Source organism: Myotis brandtii, unplaced genomic scaffold (genome assembly GCF_000412655.1).
Source record: "Myotis brandtii unplaced genomic scaffold, ASM41265v1 scaffold399, whole genome shotgun sequence".
NCBI classification, from domain to species: domain Eukaryota; kingdom Metazoa; phylum Chordata; class Mammalia; order Chiroptera; family Vespertilionidae; genus Myotis; species Myotis brandtii.
This window is the reverse complement of record NW_005365325.1, coordinates 4291997-4315342: the sequence shown is the minus strand read 5'-3', so window position 1 is coordinate 4315342 and position 23346 is coordinate 4291997. Positions and strand designations below refer to the sequence as shown.

General features: G+C 36.1%; 1 protein-coding gene across 1 annotated transcript in view; it reads left to right on the top strand.

Moving 5' to 3' along the window:
* ANO3 (anoctamin 3) overlaps positions 1 to 23346 on the top strand; it is a 285060-nt gene that overhangs the window by 37413 nt on the left and 224301 nt on the right. Inside the window, exon 2 of the mRNA XM_014545226.1 lies at positions 13397 to 13468. Within this exon, the coding sequence (XP_014400712.1) occupies positions 13397 to 13468 (72 nt within the window). The remainder of the gene's footprint in view (positions 1 to 13396; positions 13469 to 23346) is intronic.

The following is a 23346-nucleotide window of genomic DNA, read 5'->3' as shown; positions in this document are numbered from 1 at the left end:
CCCTTCCCCTCCTCCTCCTCCTCTCTAAAAATCATTGAAAACATTTTTAAAAAAAAATCAGGAAACTTATATTGGGACAGCATGTGTATAGTTCTATGTCATGTTGTCTCGTGTATAAAGTTGTGTAGTCCTACTAAATCAAGATACAGAACTATTCTGTCACCACAAAAATTTCTCTTGTGCTTCCGTTTTATAGTCAAATCCCCCCCTGCCCCCCACCTTCCACCACTCCTCAACCCTGCTAACTGCTCATCTGTCTGGAATCAACATCCCCCGAGGGAACAGGTCTCCATTACCCAAGAGGGTGCTTCCATAGCATCCCCACTCCACTCAGTTATTGTCAGGAGCAGCTGACAAGCCTCCTCACCCACCGAAAGCAGTAATAGATTTTAGAGCACAGCAGCGGGGCAGCCGGTCTTTCATGCTCCCTGGAGTCAGAGATCTGACAGGCTCATTCCCACAGCTGCCAACGTCAATAAGAACATGTGTCATATCTGTCACTGTCATTGTTTTATCCCCAGCGCTTGGCACATAGGAGTGATAATACTTTACTGTGTACCAAACACTGTTCAAAGTACTTTTTATGTAGTGACTCACTTAATTCTTACTATAAACGTATGAAGTAATTAACATTATCATCTCTCTTCTACAGATGAAGATATAAAGACATACAAAGGTTAAGTAACTTGCCCAAGGTCACCCAGCTTACAGACTGGCTTCAACATCATCAGGTGTACATAATACTATAGCAGGCATTCAATTTCCATTAAAAATAATGAACGCATAGGAAATAATTATTTTCTCTTCATTGTTGAAACATTTCAAACCAAATCTAAACTCCTGTTGAGAATAGGAAAATCGAGAGACTAAAATAATTAAAGTAGGCCTAAAGGGACCCTCCTCCCAAAATGTTATTAGATGCAACTCTGTTCAAACTCCACCTCAGATGACTTGAGAGAGATTCCTCTTCACACGTAGTTTAAAAGATTATGGGAAACTTTAAGCTTTAGAAACTAAAATTTGGCAAATATATTCTGAACAGGAGTAAATATGTGTAACAACTTTTACTCCCTTACAGCGATTTTTACTTAGGTAAACCAGGGTCAGCAAAAACATTTATAGGATATTTTTATCAAACATATTTTGGCAAGAAAAGTATGGAATATTTAACATTCATCAAAAGAGTACATAGAATTACAAAGCACAAGTACCAGGCTATGTGCTGATAAGTTCCTGAAAATCTTGTTGAAGGGACACAACCTTTCCTTTGTCCTTCTGTGGGCCTTCCTATAATGAGGGGTGGGCAGGTTTTATAACAATCAACTAGCTTCTGTAGGATCCTCATCTCCTTTGAAAGATATCGCCCAAACCCAGCTCATGCCCATAAGAAAACTATAGCTCAGCAATGATAAAACCACCTAGATCAGCTGTTATTCATATCTTCCCAGGGCAAAGCAAAAACACAGAATCCATTACTCTGCATATATACGCTGTTTAACCTGTTTTGGAATTAATATCTGCAGCAGGGAACTGTGAAGCAGGGCTTGGGGTTACATTAACTTGGTCACCAATAGAACTCCTTATTTTTTTTCCTGAATTTCACTTTGCAATTATTATACCATTAGCCTGAAATGCAGAATGTTGGACAAAAGATTCTAAAACTACTTATTTTCAATGGAAATATAGTTGGCAATGCTGTCCATAGGATCATAGACTGTCCTTCTCATAATATACTGAAGAGAAACATATATCTGAGGCCCAGGGACTGATCTGAACTGTGCTTTCCCTGAGCAAACAGATTTTTTTGTGTTTTCTTCTTATTATTTTTTCTTTAATAGATTATTTGATTCCTGTGCCTGTGTGTATCTCCCTTTGTTAGCTGGTAGGAAATGTGTCAGGGGCAAATGTGTTGCCAACTTCTAATAAAATTAGAGACCCCATGGTCTGCATTCTATATATTAATTTCACTTTGGATTCATCTTTTCCTAAAAATATTTTCTTTTCTATTTCTTCTCAGTGTTTAAATATGTGCATGTATTAATTCCTAAAAAAGATAATATATATTTTTAATAAGGAAGTTTAATTTGTTATTCTTGGCATTGCACAGATCAGTTTGTGGCATTTAAAAAATGATTCCGATGACTAAATAAAATAAAAAACACAGTATATCTACATCCAGTTGGAAACAATACTTATTTATCACTTCAAATAAGCATCAGGAGAAAATTCAAGTTTTATGAAGCCCCAGTAGTCTTTAATTTGAGGGGCTTTTGAAAAAAAATACAAAATTACAAATATAGAATTATAAAGTGAATGATAAACCAAAAACAATTTATAAATTTTTAAAATATGTCAAAAAATAAAAATTACAAAGTCTAGAAAAATAATGTGTTTTAAGTAACTACCTGTCATGAATCTATAATTACTTTTCTTACATTTTGACTCCATACTTCTTCAATATTTTGAATGGATTTTTATAACATTTTCTACAGAAAAAAAATTGAAATGCAACTCCAAATTCATTGATCAAATATTTAATATTGTTATTGTTTAAAAATTTTCCCCACAACTCATTATTAATATTTCCATGCCAATTTTTAGGTTTCTATAAAAAAGGGAAAAACCTCTTTTGATTCCCTTTCATATATGTGCTATGTGATGTCACTGAATTTTACATTTTCTTGTGCAGGAACTACTCTTGAATCCTCTTTGAATCGATGTCACTCATGTACCAGTCTGTTAGCATAACTGTATCTTTAAGAAAAACTAAAAAAAATATGACAATGTGAGTATGTTTCTAAGGTTCTTTCTTGTTCTTGGAAGGTCCAGGGAATATGAGGGATCCTGGTGCTTAAAGTTTATTATCTTCACCATGCATTTGTTCTGCAAGCAAGAGCAGAAGCACCATGACTTTAGTTAATTATTTAAAGCCTTTAACAATTAGTTCAACATAAAGAGTAGCTCATAATTGATACTAAAAATAGAGCCCACATCTTCCAGGAAAGAGAAAAGGACTGACCTTTTGTGAGGGCCCGCTCAGGTGAACCTGCACCGAGAATTTTTTTTTTAATGAATCCATCTTTTAATCTATTCAGTAAATACTTAAGAACACCAATTATCCAGGATACTAGAAATATATAATCAAAAAGACAGACCTGGTACCTTAAATTCTAATGGGGAATAATAAAGAATTAAATAGTAATGAGTACTCTGAAGGAAACAAATAGAATGCTATGAGAAAAAAAAATTGAGAGATTGGAGACCAAATCTAGATACAGATAACTCTAAAACATTATGTAAGTTCAGACCTGCAAGATGTGAGAGAACCAGATACAAGAAAAATGAGAAAAGTATGGTCAGGGGTGGGGATTCATTTGTGAAAAGACCTTGAGACTTAAAATAAAATACCATAACCTATCAGGGGAAACTTAGAGAAAAGCACTGTGCTGAATTGAGTGGATAGATGGGTGGTATGATGTGACATGGGGGGGCACAGGCAACTCCAGATCACTGAAGCCTTGGCAGCCAGGGCAAGGAGAGGTTTATGTGCAGTGGGAGCCATTTCCTGGTCGAATCTGTGGCTGACGTGACATACTCTCCATTCAGTCTATAGGGCTAAATGTCCTGTGTGCAGCGTGGACCATATGAACACAATAGAGGGCAGTTAGGAGGGCAGTTAGGAGTTGATCCATCAGTGTGGGGAGGAGGTGGTGGTGGCTTGCACTAGGTAATAGATTGCAGTTGGAGCAGAGTGGCATAAAATAAATGGTAATGGCTGGTGAGTAGAACATGAGTCAAAGTACAGGAGAAAGAGGATTCAAACTTAATTGTGGAGCAAGATTGAAAGAGAAACAGATTTCGTTTATCCTTAAAGCAACCCAGTAAGGTGAATGATTTTATAACCATTACATGAATACTAATGAGAGAGCTTTAACTTTCCTTTTTATCCTTCAATTTAGAAGTGGAAGAATATAACCTAATTTCTTAGTGGACTTATTGCCTTAAGAAATGCATATTTCAAATACTGATCGTCCTTCCTCCCATTAAGTTTTTGGATGTTTGGACTAGTTAGTCTCAAGCCTATGAAATGCAGAACTATTGCTAGAGCTGTCTTGCCTTCAGAATTTCCACTAGAGAGCACTACCACAATATGTTTTATCTTCTTTTTACTAAAGCATTACGTTTGATAACTATGGTAAAGGTAATACCTACTAGTCACCCTCAGACTTAATCTTAATAAAGTTCATCACTTTGTGATCTTTTAGAAAATCGTATGCCCATTTTACACAAGTGCCTAGTGTCTTGATCAAAACCTTTTGAAAGAAGAAAATGTAAGAAATGAAGGGGTGGTGGGGTGGGGAGAAGAAACTCATCATGTATATAATTGGCAACAAAGCATCTAACCTAAACTGTTGATGGAGAAACAATCTGAAAATATTTTAGTAAGTAAGGCATATAAGATTATATAAAATTTAATAAAAACTATTGTTATTACCTTAAGACACATTTTTTATTTTAAGCAAATATCTAATAAAATATTTACGAAAAATTAAAGGGTACTTTTAACATGATCCCCAAATCTATTTTTCCTATATACATTAATGAATATAATTTTTTTTACCATAGCAAGTTTTCAAAGCACTTGAGTCATACAGGGTATCTCCAGCTTAATAAATAACAGGAAATAAGCATAAACAGAACAACAATAATAACAGCAACCATCTGAGTGCCAGTTGACCTGCTAATCACTGTACATATAGAATCTTACTTGTCGTTTCTGTTAGGTCTGAAGTGTTGGTTTCAGATGCATGCAAGACAGGGCGACCCTGGGTGTCCCTACCCTTGGTCAGGTGCTGCATCATGAACTGCTGCACAAGGACATCAGCAGCCGCAGCGCAGCGGTCCATGGAAGGGCATGAGTGATAAAAGCCTCGCTCAGAGTCCCTAAGGCACCAGCAGGTAGATGAGTGCCCTTCCAGTGAGTCGGGTGTTTCTAATTTGGGATTGCCTTCCTCCCGGGAGTCTGACTCATAAGGTGCTGTGGCTCAGAAAGGCCCTTGGATTTCATGTGCTGCCTCCTGATATCAAAGTGGCAAATACCGTGTTTTGAGTCGGCCCTGTTCCACCCTAACAGATGGCTTTTAGCTCAGCCTGCTGGGGAATCAACCTTTCGTTGCCCATCGGCAAACAAACAGGTCGGTTCTCCACATCCTGAAGTGACAGTGGGAGGAATAGCTCAGGGGGCTCTGAAAACAGAATGCGAAAATACAATCGCAGAAGAAAGCTTTCTTAACCGCAAAAGATATGTATTTGATAGATCTGAATATTTTGGAAGTAGATCAACTCATCTTTCCATCGGCTACAGATCAGACTGAAACTTTGAAAGTCGTCTTTTAATATATCTCTGGGTTTGCTCTCGCAGGTGTCATTGCTTGAAAATAACACTGAGAAAACAGCCCAATGGGCACTTTGTGCCAAATTCCTCCCTTTGTCCACCCTCCCTCACCTATGCTTCTACCTTCCACGTTCTTAATGAGATTGTTTTTTCCCTTTTTCAAACTACAGAGCTTACTCTCTCTAGATTCTGTTTTTATGTATGAGCCTGGAAATTCTCTTGTGATAAGTACACTGCAAAGCTAACTGGAATGGTACTGCCACTGATGTTCACATCCTAAATATGTGTGTATGGCGGGGGGGAGTTTAACAAAGAAAAGAAAATGAATTGGTTTAATATTCTCTGTAATCAAATAGCAGTGGGTAGTAACATGATTTTTTTATTTTAGTAGTGGTAACTGATCGTGTGTGTGTGTGTGTGTGTGTGTGTGTGTGTGTGTGTGTGTGTGTGTTTGGTGCTTAAGGTAAACGAGCTCTTATTACAAGAATGAGTTTATTAAAACCCTAATGCCTTGGGAAGGTTAGCAGGGTTTTTTGTTTGTTTGCTTTTTGTGAGTCACTGAATGTCAACATCTCTAAAATAAGAGATGAGAAAATGCCTATATGCGATGACAGTGCTGGTGCTGAATGTAGGCTAATTGTCCCTCCCTTTAATGCTTGGACGGGTGGCTAATATTAAGCAACATATTGAAGTCATTGAAATTTAAATCACACCTGTCTGTTAGCAATCTACAAGGGAGAGCAAAAGTAAATGTGCTGACATGATACAGTCTTCCCAGTTACTCACACAGGTGGAGTTCCTTCTTAAGCCTGAGGTTAGCTTTACCATGAGACTTGAAGACATGCTGATGTTAAAGGTTAGAGGAAGGTGAGGGGGTCAGTCATTCTTGCAATTCTGTGTTAGGTGATAGAAAAATCATCACATAGGTGAGAAGTTGTAGATGCTTCTATTACATTTCACTGCAGTGGGCAATTACGTTTTAAAATATATTTTTATTGATTTCAGAGAGGAAAGGAGAGGAAGAGATAGAAATATCAATGATGAGAGAGAATCATTGATCAGCTGCCTCCTGCACACCCTCTGCTGGGGATGGAGCCTGCAACTGGGCATGTGCCCTGACTGGGAATCAAACTGTGACCACTTGGTTCGTAGTTTGATGCTCAACTACTGAGCCACAGCTGCCCAGCTATAGTGAGCAATTATTGATGAATGATAGCAAAGACATTGATTTGACAAGCACCCCTATTTCTAAATGAATAGGGCCATAACAATTTTTATTTTTTTATAATCCACATATAAACAAAGGAGACATGTTTCATTATGAAAAATATTATTAGCTTCCAAGGTACATGAATATGGGTTTGCTCTGAGCCCTTGGTATGAAGAACTGGGAGCTGGAACAGTTATATAGATCATCTAGACTTACTAATGTTGTAATGAACCCTCTCTTGGGCTACTATAATTCATGACTGTCCAAATATATTTAGGGAGCTCTAGCGCTAGGGAGACACAAACAAGGTGGCTCACTCCATATTGAATAACTCTAAAAATTGTATTGGTTCACATATTTACAAAGTATACTTTAGGAGTTAATTAATGAGATTGCTTCCCATAAATTAAAGTTAGCAATCATTGGATGCTTCTGTTCTTTCTTCTGGCCAAATACTAGTAACCACCATTATTCAACTCTTCCACATGTGAATTCCTTCTTACCCCATAGTATTTAAGTATTCCTTTTATTACCTTTAGATGCCCTTAGGTATTGTCTTTTTACTTTGCTACATCTATCAGAAACATTTTCAATTTTGCTTTATAAACAGGATATTTTTTAGTAGTGAGTCTGTCAATATCAGGAATAACCAGGGAGTGTCACTGTTCTAACACAGACAAATACTTATTGGTTAGTTATCCAATAATGATCAATAATCTTGCATAAACCTTTAAAACATGTAATTATGAATGATACAGGCAGGGGGCTGGATAAATCAAGATTATTCCACCCACCTCCATCAGCTATTGTAGATTTGGACAGATTTGCGATGCCTTTTTTCCTTCACTAATCAACTTCAGTTTAGCAAGAAGAAAATTTATTTTTCATTCCTTTCAAAATAAAATACTGATCATTTTCCCCAAAAATGCTGCCACCACTCAATTATTTTGATTGTCATAGACAACTTTCTCATATATACTCGTAAGAAATGATTTCCATCTTTATTTCAATCATTTATTAAATTGATTCTATATTTTTTTTAACTTCACAACAATGCAACAAAGGACTCATTATTCGTTGTGTGGATCACGAAAAAGAGGTTGAGGTACATGAATTACTGGACTCAGGGTGATATAGTAACACATCTGACATTACAAGCCAAGACTGACACCAGACCTCCATTTTTTCCACTAAACCCTCCTGCCCTCAAAGTATACATGCAACAATGGGAACTTAGAAACTAGTTTCTCAATCCTTGAACATGTTGGTATTTTAATGGAGTCCATGGATATCACCTTTGTCTTCCCTGCCTAAATTCTGAAACAATTGAGAAATAGAGACTTAGATACTGACAGATGGATATCTAAAGGTCAGTTGTATAATTGATGAAAGCCAGAAGACTGGGACTTTGATGTGTGGCCAAATGAGCTTGCCCAATTTCCTCTCCTTCTGAATCTGACACCTAGACATCAATAGCTGGGAACCTCAGGCAACCCCCATAGTGTCAATAAATTTTGTGGCAGGAGAGAGGGGAACAGACTAAAATGAAGAAGAATAAATTACTGAAGCAAGCACTACTAGTTCCCTTTTCTCCCAAACTTTCAAATCACATAACTCAGATAAATTAAAATTTTCCCAACAGATGAGAGGTCATAAGTATACTCTACTGAAATCTCTACACATGGAAACTGGAGGCTATGGAAAAATTTTTCCCTGAAATAGATGTGTTTTTATATCTGTAATGTCAAGCAAGGTTATTTCAGGCTTGGTAGTGATGGTTGTCATATAATAATTTCAAGGACTCAGACATTTACTCGAAGTGAAGTGGGAGTTACATTGAGTGAAGGGTTTCAAGCAAAGGAGTCATATTAGCTGGATTTCATTTTAGATACATCTGTCTCATGTCTATTTACTGTCAACCCCAAACTTATTTTCAACTGAGATGGGAAAACTGTGGGTGAATATGGTCTGGGAGCAATATCAGAAGTTCATTTGGAAATGGTGAGTTTGAACATGGTTCTTTCAGATCCAATGGAATGTGAAGAAGGCAGACCCGTGACATATACCTGGAGTTAAGGAGAGATATCTGGACCAGAGGTGTGCATTTAGGAGATATACATGTATATATAATATTTAAAAATATGAGAGAGGATGAGGTCACCAAGGGTAGGGAATAAAGATAGAGAAGAGAAAGGCACAAAGATTGATCCATGGGCCTTTCCAGAGTTAACATGTCAAGAGATGAGAGGAATGCAGATAGGACCCTGAGAAGGAGCATGCAGTGTGGTGGGAGAAGAGCCAAGGCAATGCGTGACTCTGGAAGCCAAGTGAGAAAAGTGTACCCACTAGAAAGGCACAATAAATTATGTCAAATGCCCTAAATATATCAGTGAGCTCGAGGCTAAGAATTGACCATTGACTTTGACATTGAAGCAGTCATTGGGCACTTTAGTAGTTTTAGTGGAGTTACAAGACAAAAAAAAATATTGTAGAAGATTTAAGAAGAGGAATTAGAAATAGTGACTATTGACCCGGCTTTTGTGGAATTTTGGAGCAAATGAGAGCACACAAATTGAGGAGAAGCCACCAGGAGAACTACAATCTTGGCTGGTGTTTTCAGAAACTGAAACAGCTGGCTTGCATGTTGGTGAGAGAGAGGAGCAGAATCTGGGTTTGATTCTGAAAGGCGAGAGCATGGGGAAATTATTGTGCTGATGTCCCAAGGTTGCTGAGAGGATGGCATAAGTAGGGGAGATGGGCTTAGTTGGAAGTGCAGTTAGTGTATCTGAGTATCAGACAATGAAGTCAGAATATATTAGTACAAATGCTGGTAGGTGGGTGGGAGCTGTGGAAGTTTTCTTCAGATTGCTTTAATCTTCTGAGTGAAATAGGAAGCCAAATCATCAACTCAAAGTGAGGGTTGGAGAGGAGGTGTTAGAAGACAGAGTTTGAAGTAAGGGAGTAAAATATGAAATAGTTTTGTTGGAGATTGAGAAAATAAAGTAATCAGGGAAACATATTTTGACTGTTAGGCCACATTAAGTACCACTTGAGGTTATTGTTATGAATTTGAAGATCATTTCCCATTTTGGCATGATTTTACCTCCAGTTGTAGTTTAAGTGTGCAGGTATATATGCATGAATTAAGTGTGATACACACACACACACAAAGACACACATATCCCTCATATTTAAAAGAAATACTTTGCATCTCCCCTATTCTATTCAAAAGAATTTATAATAATACTTATGGTCATGTTACAGTTATATTAGATATGGTATTTTTAAAAATAAGAATTCAAAGGCTTGATTCAATGTCATGATGCAATTGCTAATATTTTCTTTTTATTTTTTTTGCTTTTTCCTCTCACAGCATTGATCTTGATTTTAAAAACACAAAAATATGAACAAAAACTGCACACTCAACTAGCTTAACCAAGTATATACACATTGAAAGTGAGTTTAACAAGCAGCCCCCTCCCCCTCACTGCACATAGGGAAGCTAAAGCCCAGAGGAGAGAGATTGGTCCATGGTGCACAAGATTTGTACAGTTCTATCCATGGACTTTCCTGATTACACTTTACCTTATTTGTTATCTTTAGAGCCAGATCACAAACCAGACTCTGCCTTATGTTATCATAGGACCAGGGGGTGTTACTTGTTCAGATTTTGGCAGTTATACAAGAACAACCAGCTGGGAGCTTTGATGGTGATATTCTTCTTCAGAACAGGTGTGTTTAAAAAGTTTTATGTTAATTCCCAGCAGGTGCCCAACCTGTCTTTTCATATATACTCAAGAGCTCGGCTGAGCAAAAGTAACTTATCCTGGCATCATATCCCTCATATCATTGTTAGGAAAATGGCACGACTTAATTACCTCTTCATAATGTTGAGTTTCATAAGATAAAGCAACCCAGTAGAAAATCCAGAATTACCCCCTGTGATTAGCTTTCTAATTTCCATATGGAACTTTAAAAGTCTAGGCACATGGATTCTTGCCCTATCTCATTCATAGCCTTGTAACATTGGTTAAATAACTGGGCTTTCTGGGCCTCTAGTTTCTTAACCTAGTAAATGAATAAAATGGCTTTGATCAGTGGTTTAAATAGTTTTAAAATGGATGAGAAATAAAAGTAAAGTAAATTGTGTTTTTATTTAAAGTAGAGGTAGAATGGCTCAGTTGGCCACTCTCTTAATATCGTGTGACCTTCCTAAGAAATGACTGCCATCTGAAATAGTGTTTTGATTTCCTCCTTCATTAAATTGTTAAGATTAGCTTTTTAAAAACTTTTATAATTAATTTCTAATTTTACTGGATTGTAGTCACAGAATATGCTCTGAAACACTCTTATTTGTCCCCATAAAAGTGAAATCCTATGGTTTTCTCTTTCTCTCAGCCTGGTGATATACCCTGGTTTGTACTGACATTTTGAGTACTTGCTGTGACCTCGTGTTGCTATGAATGGAGTTGCTATCGTGGTCCAATCAACAACAAAATGCCCATTTCTGAGTATTTGTTTCATAAGTTCTTAAAAGCCTCTGTGTTTATATGGTGTGTTCACATTTCTATATAATATTTCACAATAGCAAACACACACACACACACACACACACACACACACACACACACACTACTGTCTTTGAGCTAAACAACCATCTACTCTTCTCTCCCCATCTCCCAAAAGTTTTTCAACCTAGAAGCAGGACTCTTGCCATCTTATATTTCATAAAGTGTTCTGTTCATTTCCCACATGGCTCATAGCATGTTTTCCTTTAAACCTCCCATAAGTAACTTTTCTAAAAAACCTATTACACTAAAAACTAATGCTTAAATATAATGTCATACCATCCTACATTGCATATATCATACCTATATCCATATCTATATTACAACTATGTGAATGGTCAGGTTACACCAGGTTGATAAGAAAATTATGATAACTCCATTTAAGTAAGTGGGAAACTTAATATTTTAAAGAGAAAAGAGAGTTTAGATCACTCAGTTCAATCCCCTCAGATACAGAAAGAGAGGTTAAGGAAGAGTGAACTTCCCAAGGTTATCCAGTTGGTTGGTCTGGACTCAAGTTCATCCTGAACTGCTTCATTATTTCTTTGAAAAGAAAAAACAAACAAACAAACAAATAAAAACCAACAAATAACAATATTCCACACAACTTTGATCCTAATCAAGAAAATAATTATAAATTATGTTGTGTCTCAGCATTGATAGTATGTGATTTAGATTCAGTCAAGTTTAGAAATCATCATTCCTTGAATCAGTTAGTTGTTGCAAGCATCATTGAATAGTCTCAGCATTTTAAAATAAACAACTTCTGGCACTGGCTGTCCTCCCTTCCCCCACCTCTTTCAAGATTATTAGTAGCTCCCATGATTTTGGTGTCCATATTGGCCAGTTTATTTAAGGGATTTAGTAAGACTAGTGTAAGTTCTTCCATGGAGTCAGACTACAAACAATTTTTGCCTTAGTGATGAAGCCTGAAAAAGGAGGCGTATCCCATCAATGGCTAATTTAATATCTAATATTTAATAAGTACTCTGGAGAGACTTTTACTTAAAAACAAAAATTTTAGTGAAATATTTTAATTCACTTTTGTTTTTCTGAAGATGAACTAGTCAAATGTAATTCTCTTCTTTCAAAATTCCTTATTGAACTTTTTATTACTGTTTTTCATACACAATATGAAATGTTTGGCCAGATACACATCCTGACACAGACTAGCATTTGTAAGTGATACATAGTGGACAACTACATTTAGAATATAGAGTTTTTTTCAATAGAGAGCTGAAAATATCATAGTTGTTTTTTCCCCAAAAACATTTCACTTAAGGCTCTTCACTTCCTCACTGGTTTTCTTCTGCCAACCTGCTGAAAGTATTGGCTAAGAATCTGTCTTGACCTCCTGTACTTTTTTCTTCCTATTCTTCTCTTCCAAGAACCTACTCCTCATATAGGTTAAGTCCTGAACTCTGTGTGAACAACATCTCAATTATGTCTCCCTCTCTTACCTCTCTCAGGCTCCTGATAGATTACAAATTACAGAATGGTTATTTATATCCATTATAACATGTACTGAATTGCTCCAAACTTAACCAAAGTTATGTCTGAAACAGCCTATGGTTCCTCACACCAGCCTGAATTTTCAGCTTTCATCCCTGACTTGGTAAATGGAAAACATTTGTCATGTTCAGGTCTCCTAGTGTCTGCAAAATTAGGACAAACTACAATTTTTTAAAATTTCTATCTCTCCCCTTTCTACACTCTTCAGCCAAATGTAGAATCCTGATATTTCTTTTGTAATGTTACTTATATATTTTACTTTATACTTCCACAACCTTAATTGGAGCTTCTACTTAACTTTAGGAATTCCTGGATGATCTATGAGGACCTATCTATGACTTTTCCATAATTTTCTACATACGATTGTCAGATACAGCTTTTAAGATTGGGTGGGCAGGATATTAAAAGATCGTGTTACTCACCCTGGGAAAATGTAATTGGAAAATGTAACCATTCTAAGCTCTTTCAAAGATGACAGCTAAATCAGCTTGCGTAACAGCAAATAGAGCCTACCCACCTGCTTAGTTTCTAACCCATTTAACTGAAAGTTGTGTCCTCCTACATACTTTTCATAACTAATTTGATCTATACCACATAGCAGTTTTACAGCAGCTATAGTGAACATGAAAAGCTTTTTAAAATAATTTTCTACTGTCTTGCTTTCTGGTCTACTGAGTTTCTAAGCAAATGTTCTTTTGTTCCCTCTCACAGGCCTGCAAAAGTACTCATCTCATCATGGGCTTGAGAAGAGTGTGTGGGCTGCCAATGGCATATATAATGAAGGTGAGGATGGAGTTTCAGGCAATCCTGCCACCTTTGCTCTTCAGTAAAATGAATTAGCAACTTCAGAGTCTTTGTGGGCTGTGAAAATTTAACACAGATTTTCAGTATCATATTATTAATTATCAATGTAGCTCATCATGCAGTTTGCAGAGCACATTCACATCTGTAATTTATTTCCTTTCATCCTAAGCTTCTAGTGAAATTGCTTTGACTTCCAAATGTCTACTACAAGAGCTTACATAAAAAATCTTTGCAACACTTGTTTTAAGAAATGTATTTACATGAAAAGATAATAATTTGGTAATCTCATAGTAAGTATTAGTAAATTAATCAGCAAAAGGCCACTGTGCAAATCATTTAATATACCCTTTCTTATAACTTTTGATATAAGATATTTAATGTAAATTTTATTTAGTAACTATTTAACTTATGTAGACATGGATACACACATATGTATATATTAAAGAGAAAAATGCCCTAAAAGCCTTTAAAATTTAGTACACACACATACAAATAATAATAATAATAATAAACCGGCACAATAGACAAAATCAGATAAATGCAAAATATACTTACCAATCAACTACTTTTTGAGGTCCAGTCATCAAGAGAACAAGGCTATTGGTTAAGCAAATAATTGGCTATTATCTAATAATCAATTACATTTTAGGAGTAAACAGAGATGAAATCATTCAGAAGGTAGATAGTTCAAGCAAGAGAACATAAAATCAGAGAAGCAAACATTGGCAATACTTGTTAGAAAACTGTTCATGGAAGAATTAACTCTGGCCCAAGAGATCCCCCTGTCCCAACACCAAATTGAGATGAGTACATTGAGCCATCATAGCCTAATGTTAGCCTAATCTTTCAAATCATTACCTTGCCTTGGATTTAGACTTTACAGAATCTATTTTCCAGTGCATGTGGTGTGGAAGTATATTTTGTAAAATGTATGTGCTGAATATGTGCTATGACTGCTTGTCCTCAAAGCAGTACTTTTTTCCTAGCATAATCATAATTTTATTAGTATTGTTTTATTACAGGTTTATTGAGATATTAATTTAGACTTTACAGAATCTATTTTCCAGTGCATGTGGTATGGAAGTGTGTTTTGTAAAATGTATGTACTGAATATGTGCTATGACTGCTTGTCCTCAAAGCCGTACTTTTTTCCCTAGCATAATCATAATTTTATTAGTATTTTATTGGTATTATTTTATTACAGGTTTATTGAGATATTATTAACATATAATATGTGTAAGTTTAAGGTATACAATGTGATGATCTACTACATGTGTATAACATGACATGCAATATGCATATGTATTTAATAAGGTTTTATAATAAAGTTGGTTAACACCTCCATCCCCTCACATAATTAGCTTTTTTAGTGATGATGACTTTTAAGATTTACTCTCTTAACAACTTTCAAGTATATAATACAGTTTTTTCATTATAGCCACCATACTGTACATTAGGCCCCTGGAACACTATTCTTCTTATAGTTGGAAGTTTGTACCCTCTGACCAGCATCTCTCCATTTCCCCCACCACTAGTTCCTGGTACCATTATTTTACCCTGTTTCTACTGAGTTTGGTTTTTGTAGATTACACATATAAGTAAGAACATAAAAGAACTTGCCTTTCTCTCTCTGACTCATTTCACTTAGCATAATGCCCTCAAGGTCTATCCATGTTGTCACAAAGGGCAGGATTTTCTTATTTTTTGAAATTGAATAACACTATATTGCACACATTACTTTCTTTAGCCCTTCATCCGCTCGTTAACTAAAGTGTTTCCATGTCTTGGCTATTGTGAATAATGCTGCAATGACCATAGGGAGCAAGTATCTCTTGAATAATCTGGTTTTTTATTTCATTTGTATATATACCCAAAGTGGGATTGCTGGATCATATGGTATTTCTACTATTTAAAAAAATTTTTGAGGAACCTCCATACTTTCTCTAATAGTAATTGTGCCAATTTACATTCCCACCAACAGCTCACAAGGGTTTTCTTTTCTCCAGTCTCCAACATTTTTGTCTATTGTCTTTTCTTTCTTTATTGATTAAGGTATTACATATGTGTCCTTATCCCCCCTTTGCCCCCTACCCATTTTGTTCATCAGTTTATGTTGTGCATTATATTCCACAAATGAGTGAGGTCATGTGATATTTATCTTTCTCTGACTGGCTTATGTCACTTAGCATAATGCTCTCCAGTTCCATCCATACTGTTGCAAATGATAAGTATTGTCTTTTTAATAATAGCCGTTCTGACAGGTGTAAAGCCTATCCAGTTCCATCCATGCTGTTGCAAATGGTAAGAAGTATTGTCTTTTTAATAATAGCCATTCTGACAGGTGTAAAGCAATATCTCATTGTGGTTTTAATTTGCATTTCTCTGATGATTAGTGATATTGAGCATCTTCTTATGTACCTGTTGCCACTTGTAAGCCTTTGGAAAGACTTGTTTATTCAGTTGCTTGCCCATGTTTTAATTGCATGACTTGTTTGTTTGTTTTGCTAGTGAGTTGTATATATTTTATAGATCTTTATGTTAATCACTTATAAGCCTTTAGAAAGGCTTGTTTATTCAGTTGCTTGCCCATGTTTTAATTGCATGACTTGTTTGTTTTGCTAGTGAGTTGTATATATTTTATATATCTTTATGTTAATCCCTTATCTGGTATATTGTTTGAAAATATTTTCTCCAATTTCTGCAGGTTGTCTTTTTACTTTGCTGATTTCTTTTCTATGCAGAAGCTTTTTAGTTTGATGAAGTTCCTCTTGTTTATTTTTGCTTTGGTTGTGTTCACTTGTTGCAATATTTTTGTCACAACCAAAAAAATCATTGTCAAGACCAATGTGAAGGACCTTTTTCTTTATGTTTTCTTCTAGTAGTTGTACAATTTCAAATCTTATATTACTATAGCCTCTGAACTTGGTTACCACGAGTCAGACCTTTGAAAAGGTTTCTGCTTCTTTCTTTCAAAGTCTTATTTCTGAAAATAAGTCTCTCACCATTTATAAGTAAAATCCACCATGCCCCGTGGCAACCAGTATTTTATTTTTGCTTTGGTTGTGTTCACTTGTTGCAATATATTTGTCATATCCAAAAAATCATTGTCAAAACCGATGTGAAGGACCTTTTTCTTTATGTTTTCTTATAGTAGTTGTACAATGTCAAATCTTATATTTAAGTCTTGATTCATTTTGAGTTAATTTTTGTGAGTGGTATAAAATAAGGGTCCAATTTCACTCATCTGCATGGAGTTATTTGTTTCTTCCAACACAGTATTAGGATTATTACTATAGCCTCTGAACTTGGTTACCAGGAGTCAAACCTTTGAAAAGGTTTCTGCTTCTTTCTTTCAAAATCATATTCTGAAAATCAGTCTCTCACCATATATAAGTAAAATCCACCATGCCCCGTGGCAACCAGTACGTTAGCTTTCCTCTGCTATTGATATTGCTATTATCTTCTTTCTTTACTATTTAACGTTATTCACCAGTTTGTCTCTAAATGGCTTTCTTATAGTAAGTGGTATATAGAGATATTATCATAAGTTTCTACACACCCCCAAAAATATTATGAAATGGAAATTAGCAAGGAGAAATGGTAAATTAATGAATAATCTCATGTATAAAAGCAAACTGTTAGATAATATTTATGACAATAAGAATATTATGAGGAACTTGTATTTACTGAATTATTTTATGTGCCAAGTACTGTGTTAAGACTTTTTGTGTGGGTTCATTGATTCCTCCCAGCAACTCTATGAGGCCAGGACTACTATCATATACAGGTAAAGTGAATGAAGATTATACATGTGATGTGACTTGTGTGTGGTCTCACTACTTCTGCCTTCATTGGGGGCTGAACCAGGATTTGCAACCCAGTCTGTCTCCTGAAGAGACAGAGTTCTCAACCATTCATAGATATTGGCTTGATCCTACAAACTAGTAACACACAAAATTTCTACCTACTGTAGAAATCATAATTAGACGTATTTTAATTGCTAGGTGATTTAACCCCATCCACATTTAAGGCCAGGTTGGGTGACTCTAAAATTAGCACTCTTTTCACAACTCAGGCTATTTAAAAATATTATTGCATTAAGTATCAGAGACCTATAACTAAGGTTCAGAGGAATAAAATGTATTCAGGCACATCCCTTAGGAAGTAACAGCATAAACTCTAACTGAAATCTTCTGAGGTGAAGGCTGTATACTTTCTTAGCTGTCTCCCTGTTTGGAAACCAAAGACCAAGCATTATGCTATGCATAGCAATCACCAGACTGAAGGTACAATTTGGTGATGCATCTGTTGAAAAAAGAAAACTTAAAATAGGACTAATAGTTGGGGAGACATGGCCAACTGGCATATGATAATCAGAGAACAACTCATAGTTCTATATAATTAAGTGCTGAATTATCTAGCGAGGATAAAGAAGCTCAGAAGAGATTTGGTGTGGGTGGGTGTATTCAGGGAAGAGGTGGGGCATCACCAGGCCTCAGAGGACTTGGATGATGAACAGCAGGTGGAAAACATTCCTAAAAGAAGTAATGGAGATAAGTACTTGGTTATTTTTGTGAGGCGGGTAAAGGAATACATTCTGAACCAAGCTGAGAGAATGTACTGGGGAATAGAGAGAAATCGGGTAGATAAATTATTTTTGGCAAGATTAGAATTTTTTAAATGTTTAATTTTGTTTTACCCATACATCTACATAACTTTATAAATGCATAAATGTGGTAATACACTAGTTTGAAATATATAGTCCTTTTCCTTTTTCCTTTTTTTGTCTTTCTTCTCTTCGTTCCTCTTCTATCCAGCCATGTTAACCCACCCCCTCACGTTAACAACCTAGTCTGTAGCTTTATATATATATTTTTTTTTCTCCTGTTCAAGTAATCAGACTTTATAGTAGTATAAATCATAATTTCCATATTGCTGGGTATGAGTTTTGTTTTGAGTGTTTTGATACCAAGACCAATAATGCAATATACATCCTGACATATAGGCCACTATATATAACTGTGTTGTTTGGATAGACTTCTAAGAGCTAGATTATTGGTTAAAATAGTTCAAATGCTTCACAGTTCCAAAACCATGTATGAAAGAAGGCTTTTCCAATATCCCCTATAAAAATAGATATGGCTTCTTTCCATTTTTGCTAGTGTGAAAAGCTTAAATGTATACCATGTAATTTTGATTTATATATCCCTGATTACCAGAGAAAATATCTTTCCCATTTTAAGTAATGTAATTCTTTTATATTAGGATTTGATAATGTGGTCTATAAATATTCTACATGTCTCTCTCTCTCTCTCTCTTGCTTTTATTTTCTTTTTTCTTCTTTTTGGTTGCTTTTCATCAGTCAGGAAAGCAGAATGAGAAATTCATTACGTATTATGGAATAGGTATTTATTATAGGAATAAAAACTTACACAATTATAGGAGTTATTGGAGTTTAATGGTCCAAGATGGGATGTTGGGGGATCAGAGTGAAGGCACTGGCCAGCCCTACTGAAGCACTGGTGTGACAGACACTTCAGAGCTAGTTAGGGAATTGGGAGTGGGACCAGGATGGAGTCCTGGTGGAGCAGCGATGGAAAGGCTACTGTCTCTGTATCTGCTGGTGGCCTGGCATTTCCATGGGAAAAAAGAGCTGGACATGGTACTAGGAAGAACAAGGGCTACTTTAGATCTGCTGGCACTTCTGTGTCATTCTGTCATTGCTCCTAAACACAATGACCTTCAGAGTGCAGTGGCTGCTGCTTCTCAGTATTCCTAGTCTTGCACAAATTTCTCTTTTGTTCAGCTTGAACCTGGAGCCACACAGGAAAGGAAATTCTGAAGACATAATTGTAGGCTAGCAAAGTGAACACAAAACAGACGTGATGAAGCATACGATCAATGTTAGTAAATGTACACAAAGTACAAGCTAATATAGGTACTTATAAACTTCTGTTAAATTAAGTTCATTGATTGCAGTAATTTATATAGGTCTTTTATTATACTTGTGTTTACTTTAATCAATTACATTAAAGTTTTAGAGACATATACTGTCTCCGTTACAAATGCAAAGTTATTAATTTCTTGATTACCTAATAATTTTACTTTTGTATTCAAAGCCATATGGTTTGATGCATAAAATATATGACTGTTGTATATCTTATTTATAAGTTGTACCTTTATCTTTACTTAATGTTCCTCTTTAATATTTATCCTCCTAATGTGAAATTTCACCTTGACTATATTAATATTGTTAGACTTGCTTACTTTTTAATATTCGTTTACCTGGAACCACTTTAACCAATGTTTTTTTACTTTGCCTTAAATATTTTTATTCATTATAAAGTACACATTTTTATTTGAATCACATTTAAGTCTCTGTCTTTCAGTGAAAAAATAAGTCCTTTTAAATTTGAAATATTGGTTGACATACTTGATTTTATTCATTCCATTTTGCTTTCACCCTATTTTTTGAACCCACTATTTATGTTCACTGTTGAGTATACATTTTCCTTTTTTCTTATTTTGCCTGGTTTGATCAAGGTGCAATATATTTCATTTATTTTCTCCTTGGATATATTACAGTTATTTTCCCATTCATTGATATTACATTCAGTTTTTTCTTGTGCTCATAATCATATGCTTTAAAACAAATTGTTTTGTTTCTTAAAGTACTGCTTATATTTGCCTCTTATTTTACCCCCTCCCCAACAAAAGAAGGTCTTAAGATTGTTTTAACTTTCCACTTTTCCTTTCTCATTCCCTATTTCTTCATTATACTCCTGTAACATTTTTCTCCACCCCCACTTCCAACTACTTGTATTTGTTGAAATAATTGATAATAAGAATTTATTTTATAGTGTTTCCTTTCGTTTCAATATCTTTCTTTAGTTCTTATAATAAGTATTCCAGTGTATTATTATCCACTTGAATGTAATCAAATAGATAAACATTTTATACTACTACTACTAGGGACCCAGTGCATGAATTTGTGCACCTTGATAGGAACTGTGGGCTGCAAGGCTGTGGTGGGCACAGGGGCAAGTCTCGGCCCATCCTCTGTGCCCCCGCCTGGCCCCACTTGCACCGGCCCCAGGTCCCCTGTCTGCCTACAGCCCAGCTCCCGCAACTGCCACTGCCATGCACTGATGGCGCCAGGCCCTGCTGGCACCCGCTGATGGCTCAGAGCGATTGGGGCCGGTGCCGACAGTGGGTGTGAGTGGCAGCTGCTGCTCCAATCGCCCCTCAGGAGCAGGGGGAGGTGGAGAAGCCCTCAGGCGATTGGGGCAGGCCCCAGCAGCAGGTGTGAGTGCCTAGCAGGACCACAGTGCAGAGGAGCAAAGAATTTTCAGTAACTAGCAGAGGCTCGTCCCAATGACAGCGACGAGTGCCCCGCCTTGGTCTGGAGTCCTCCCTCACCTGCTCCACCATCCCTCTGCAGCCACTAACCACCATGTTTCACGTGTGCCCCCTTGTGGTCAGTGCACATCATAGTGACCGGTTTTTCAGTTGTTTGGTTGTTCAGTTGTTCCACTGTTCAGTCTATTTGCATATTAGGGTCTTATATAGATAAATATTTTACTCTTCTTATTTTATCTTGAGTTCTTGCTCTCCTGATTTATCTTTTTTTAGTTGAATCTTTTCTTAATACAGATTATGTAAATTATATAGTCCTCAAATTATTGCAGATCTTCAGATATATTCCTGTACTTGAGAATAAATTATAACTTGTCTAGGTATGTGATTCTGCGATGAAATAACTTTTATCAATCTGAAAAGGCTATTCTAGATTCCAGCATTGCATATTAAAAAGTCAATTTACAGCGGGAAGGTTGGGGAAGGTTGGTGGGGGGAGGTAAGAGATCAACTGAAGGACTTGTATGCACGAATATAAGCATAACCAATGGATGCAAGACATTGGAGCGGGGGTGAGCGCATGTTCCAGGGGGTAGGAGAGGCCGGGGGGAAGGTCAGTAGGGGGAAAAAAGAGATATATGTGCTACTATTTGTAAAATTTTAAACAATTAAATTAAAAACAAAAGTCTGATGTCATTATATTTTTTGTTTTCCTTAGCCAATATTTTACTGGCTCCCAAGCTACAAAATCTAGCTTGAGAATTGGAAAATATAATCACTATAGTTAACAGGCAAAATTGCCTGAAAAGGACCATTTGCAAATTTTGTTTTTATAGTGTAATATAATGCTATAAAAATTTTTCCCAAATGTTCAACCATTGTTTTACAATAAAACACCCCAAACTTAGAAGACTTAGAACTGGGCCTATATAACCATTTGCTTTCTATTATTAAGTAATTACAAAGATGTACTGTTTCTTCTGGTATAAAGCTTACAAGGACTAAAAATATATATCCTGACTGAATTTGGCACATATATTTCAAGTATATATTTGTTAAATGTACAGAAAGGAAAACATGTAGTTTTATTCTACTACTTGTAGAAATTATATGAGGGGAGGAAGAAGAACATTAGAAAGGGTGGGGCAAAAGTAAGTTTATAGTTGTTCATATGAAAATAATACAGACAGTCCTCGGGTTATGTAGGACTCCATGTACCTCGTTTTGTGGTTACATCACTATCTCCCATTTATTTATAAAAAAAAGTTCCGTCATTTCGACATATGTCCATATGTGCTTTATGTTTTTTATTATTTATTTACCACAAGTAAAGGTCAGGAATTGTTATCTTTCTTTTATTTTTTTTTTACTGTTTCACTTCATTACTGCTGTGTATGTGCTCCATGTGAGTGATGTAGGTGCTTATGTAGGTGGGTTCCGACTTACAGCAAAAATCGCGTTACATTGCACCATAGGAACGGATCTACAACGTAACTCGAGGACCTACTTTACAATTATTAATAATACAAGAATGAACCCTGTGTTTTGTGTACTCACAACTGTAATCCTACCTTTGCCCCACCCAGTATGCTATAAAGTTGATTTGTTGAAAGTTTTTCAATTATTCAGTGAGACTTCCCTAGATTTTTTAGATTTACTTTATTTTTTTTCTTTATTGATTAAGGTATTACATATGTGTCCTTATCCCTCCATTGCCTCCCCCCCCACACACACTCATGCCCTCACCCCTCTGGTGTCTGTGTCCATTGGTTAGGCTTATATGCATGCATACCAGTCCTTTGGTTGATCTCTCCCTCTTATCTCCACCCTCCCCTACCTTTCCTCTGAAGTTTGACAGTCTGATCGATGCTTCTCTGTCTCCGGATCTGTTTTTGTTCATCAGTTTATGTTGTTAATTATAGTTAATAAATGAGTGAGATTATGTGATATTTCTGTTTCTCTGACTAGCTTATTTCACTTAGCATAATGCTCTCCAGTTCCATCCATGCTTTTGCAAATGGTAAGAATTCCTTCTTTTTTACAGTAGCATAGTATTGCATTGTGTAGATATACCATAGTTTTCTAATACACTCATCTGTTGATGGGCATTTAGGCTGTTTCCAAATCTTATCTTTTGTAAATTGTGCTGCTATGAACATAGGGGTGCATATATCCTTTCTGATTGGTGTTTCTAGTTTCTTGTGATATATTCCTAGAAGTGGGATCACTGGGTCAAATGGGAGTTCCATTTTTAGTTTTTTGAGGAAACTGCGTACTGTTCTCCACAGTGGCTGCACCAGGCTGCATTCCTACCAGCAGTGCATGAGGGTTTCTTTTTCTTTGCATCCTCACCAGCACTTGTCATTTGTTGATTTATTGATGATATCCATTCTGACAGGTGTTAGATGGTGCCGCATTGTCATTTTGATTTGCATCTTTCAGATGATTAGTGACTTTGAGCATGTTTTCATATGTCTCTTGGCCTTCCTTATGTCTTCTTT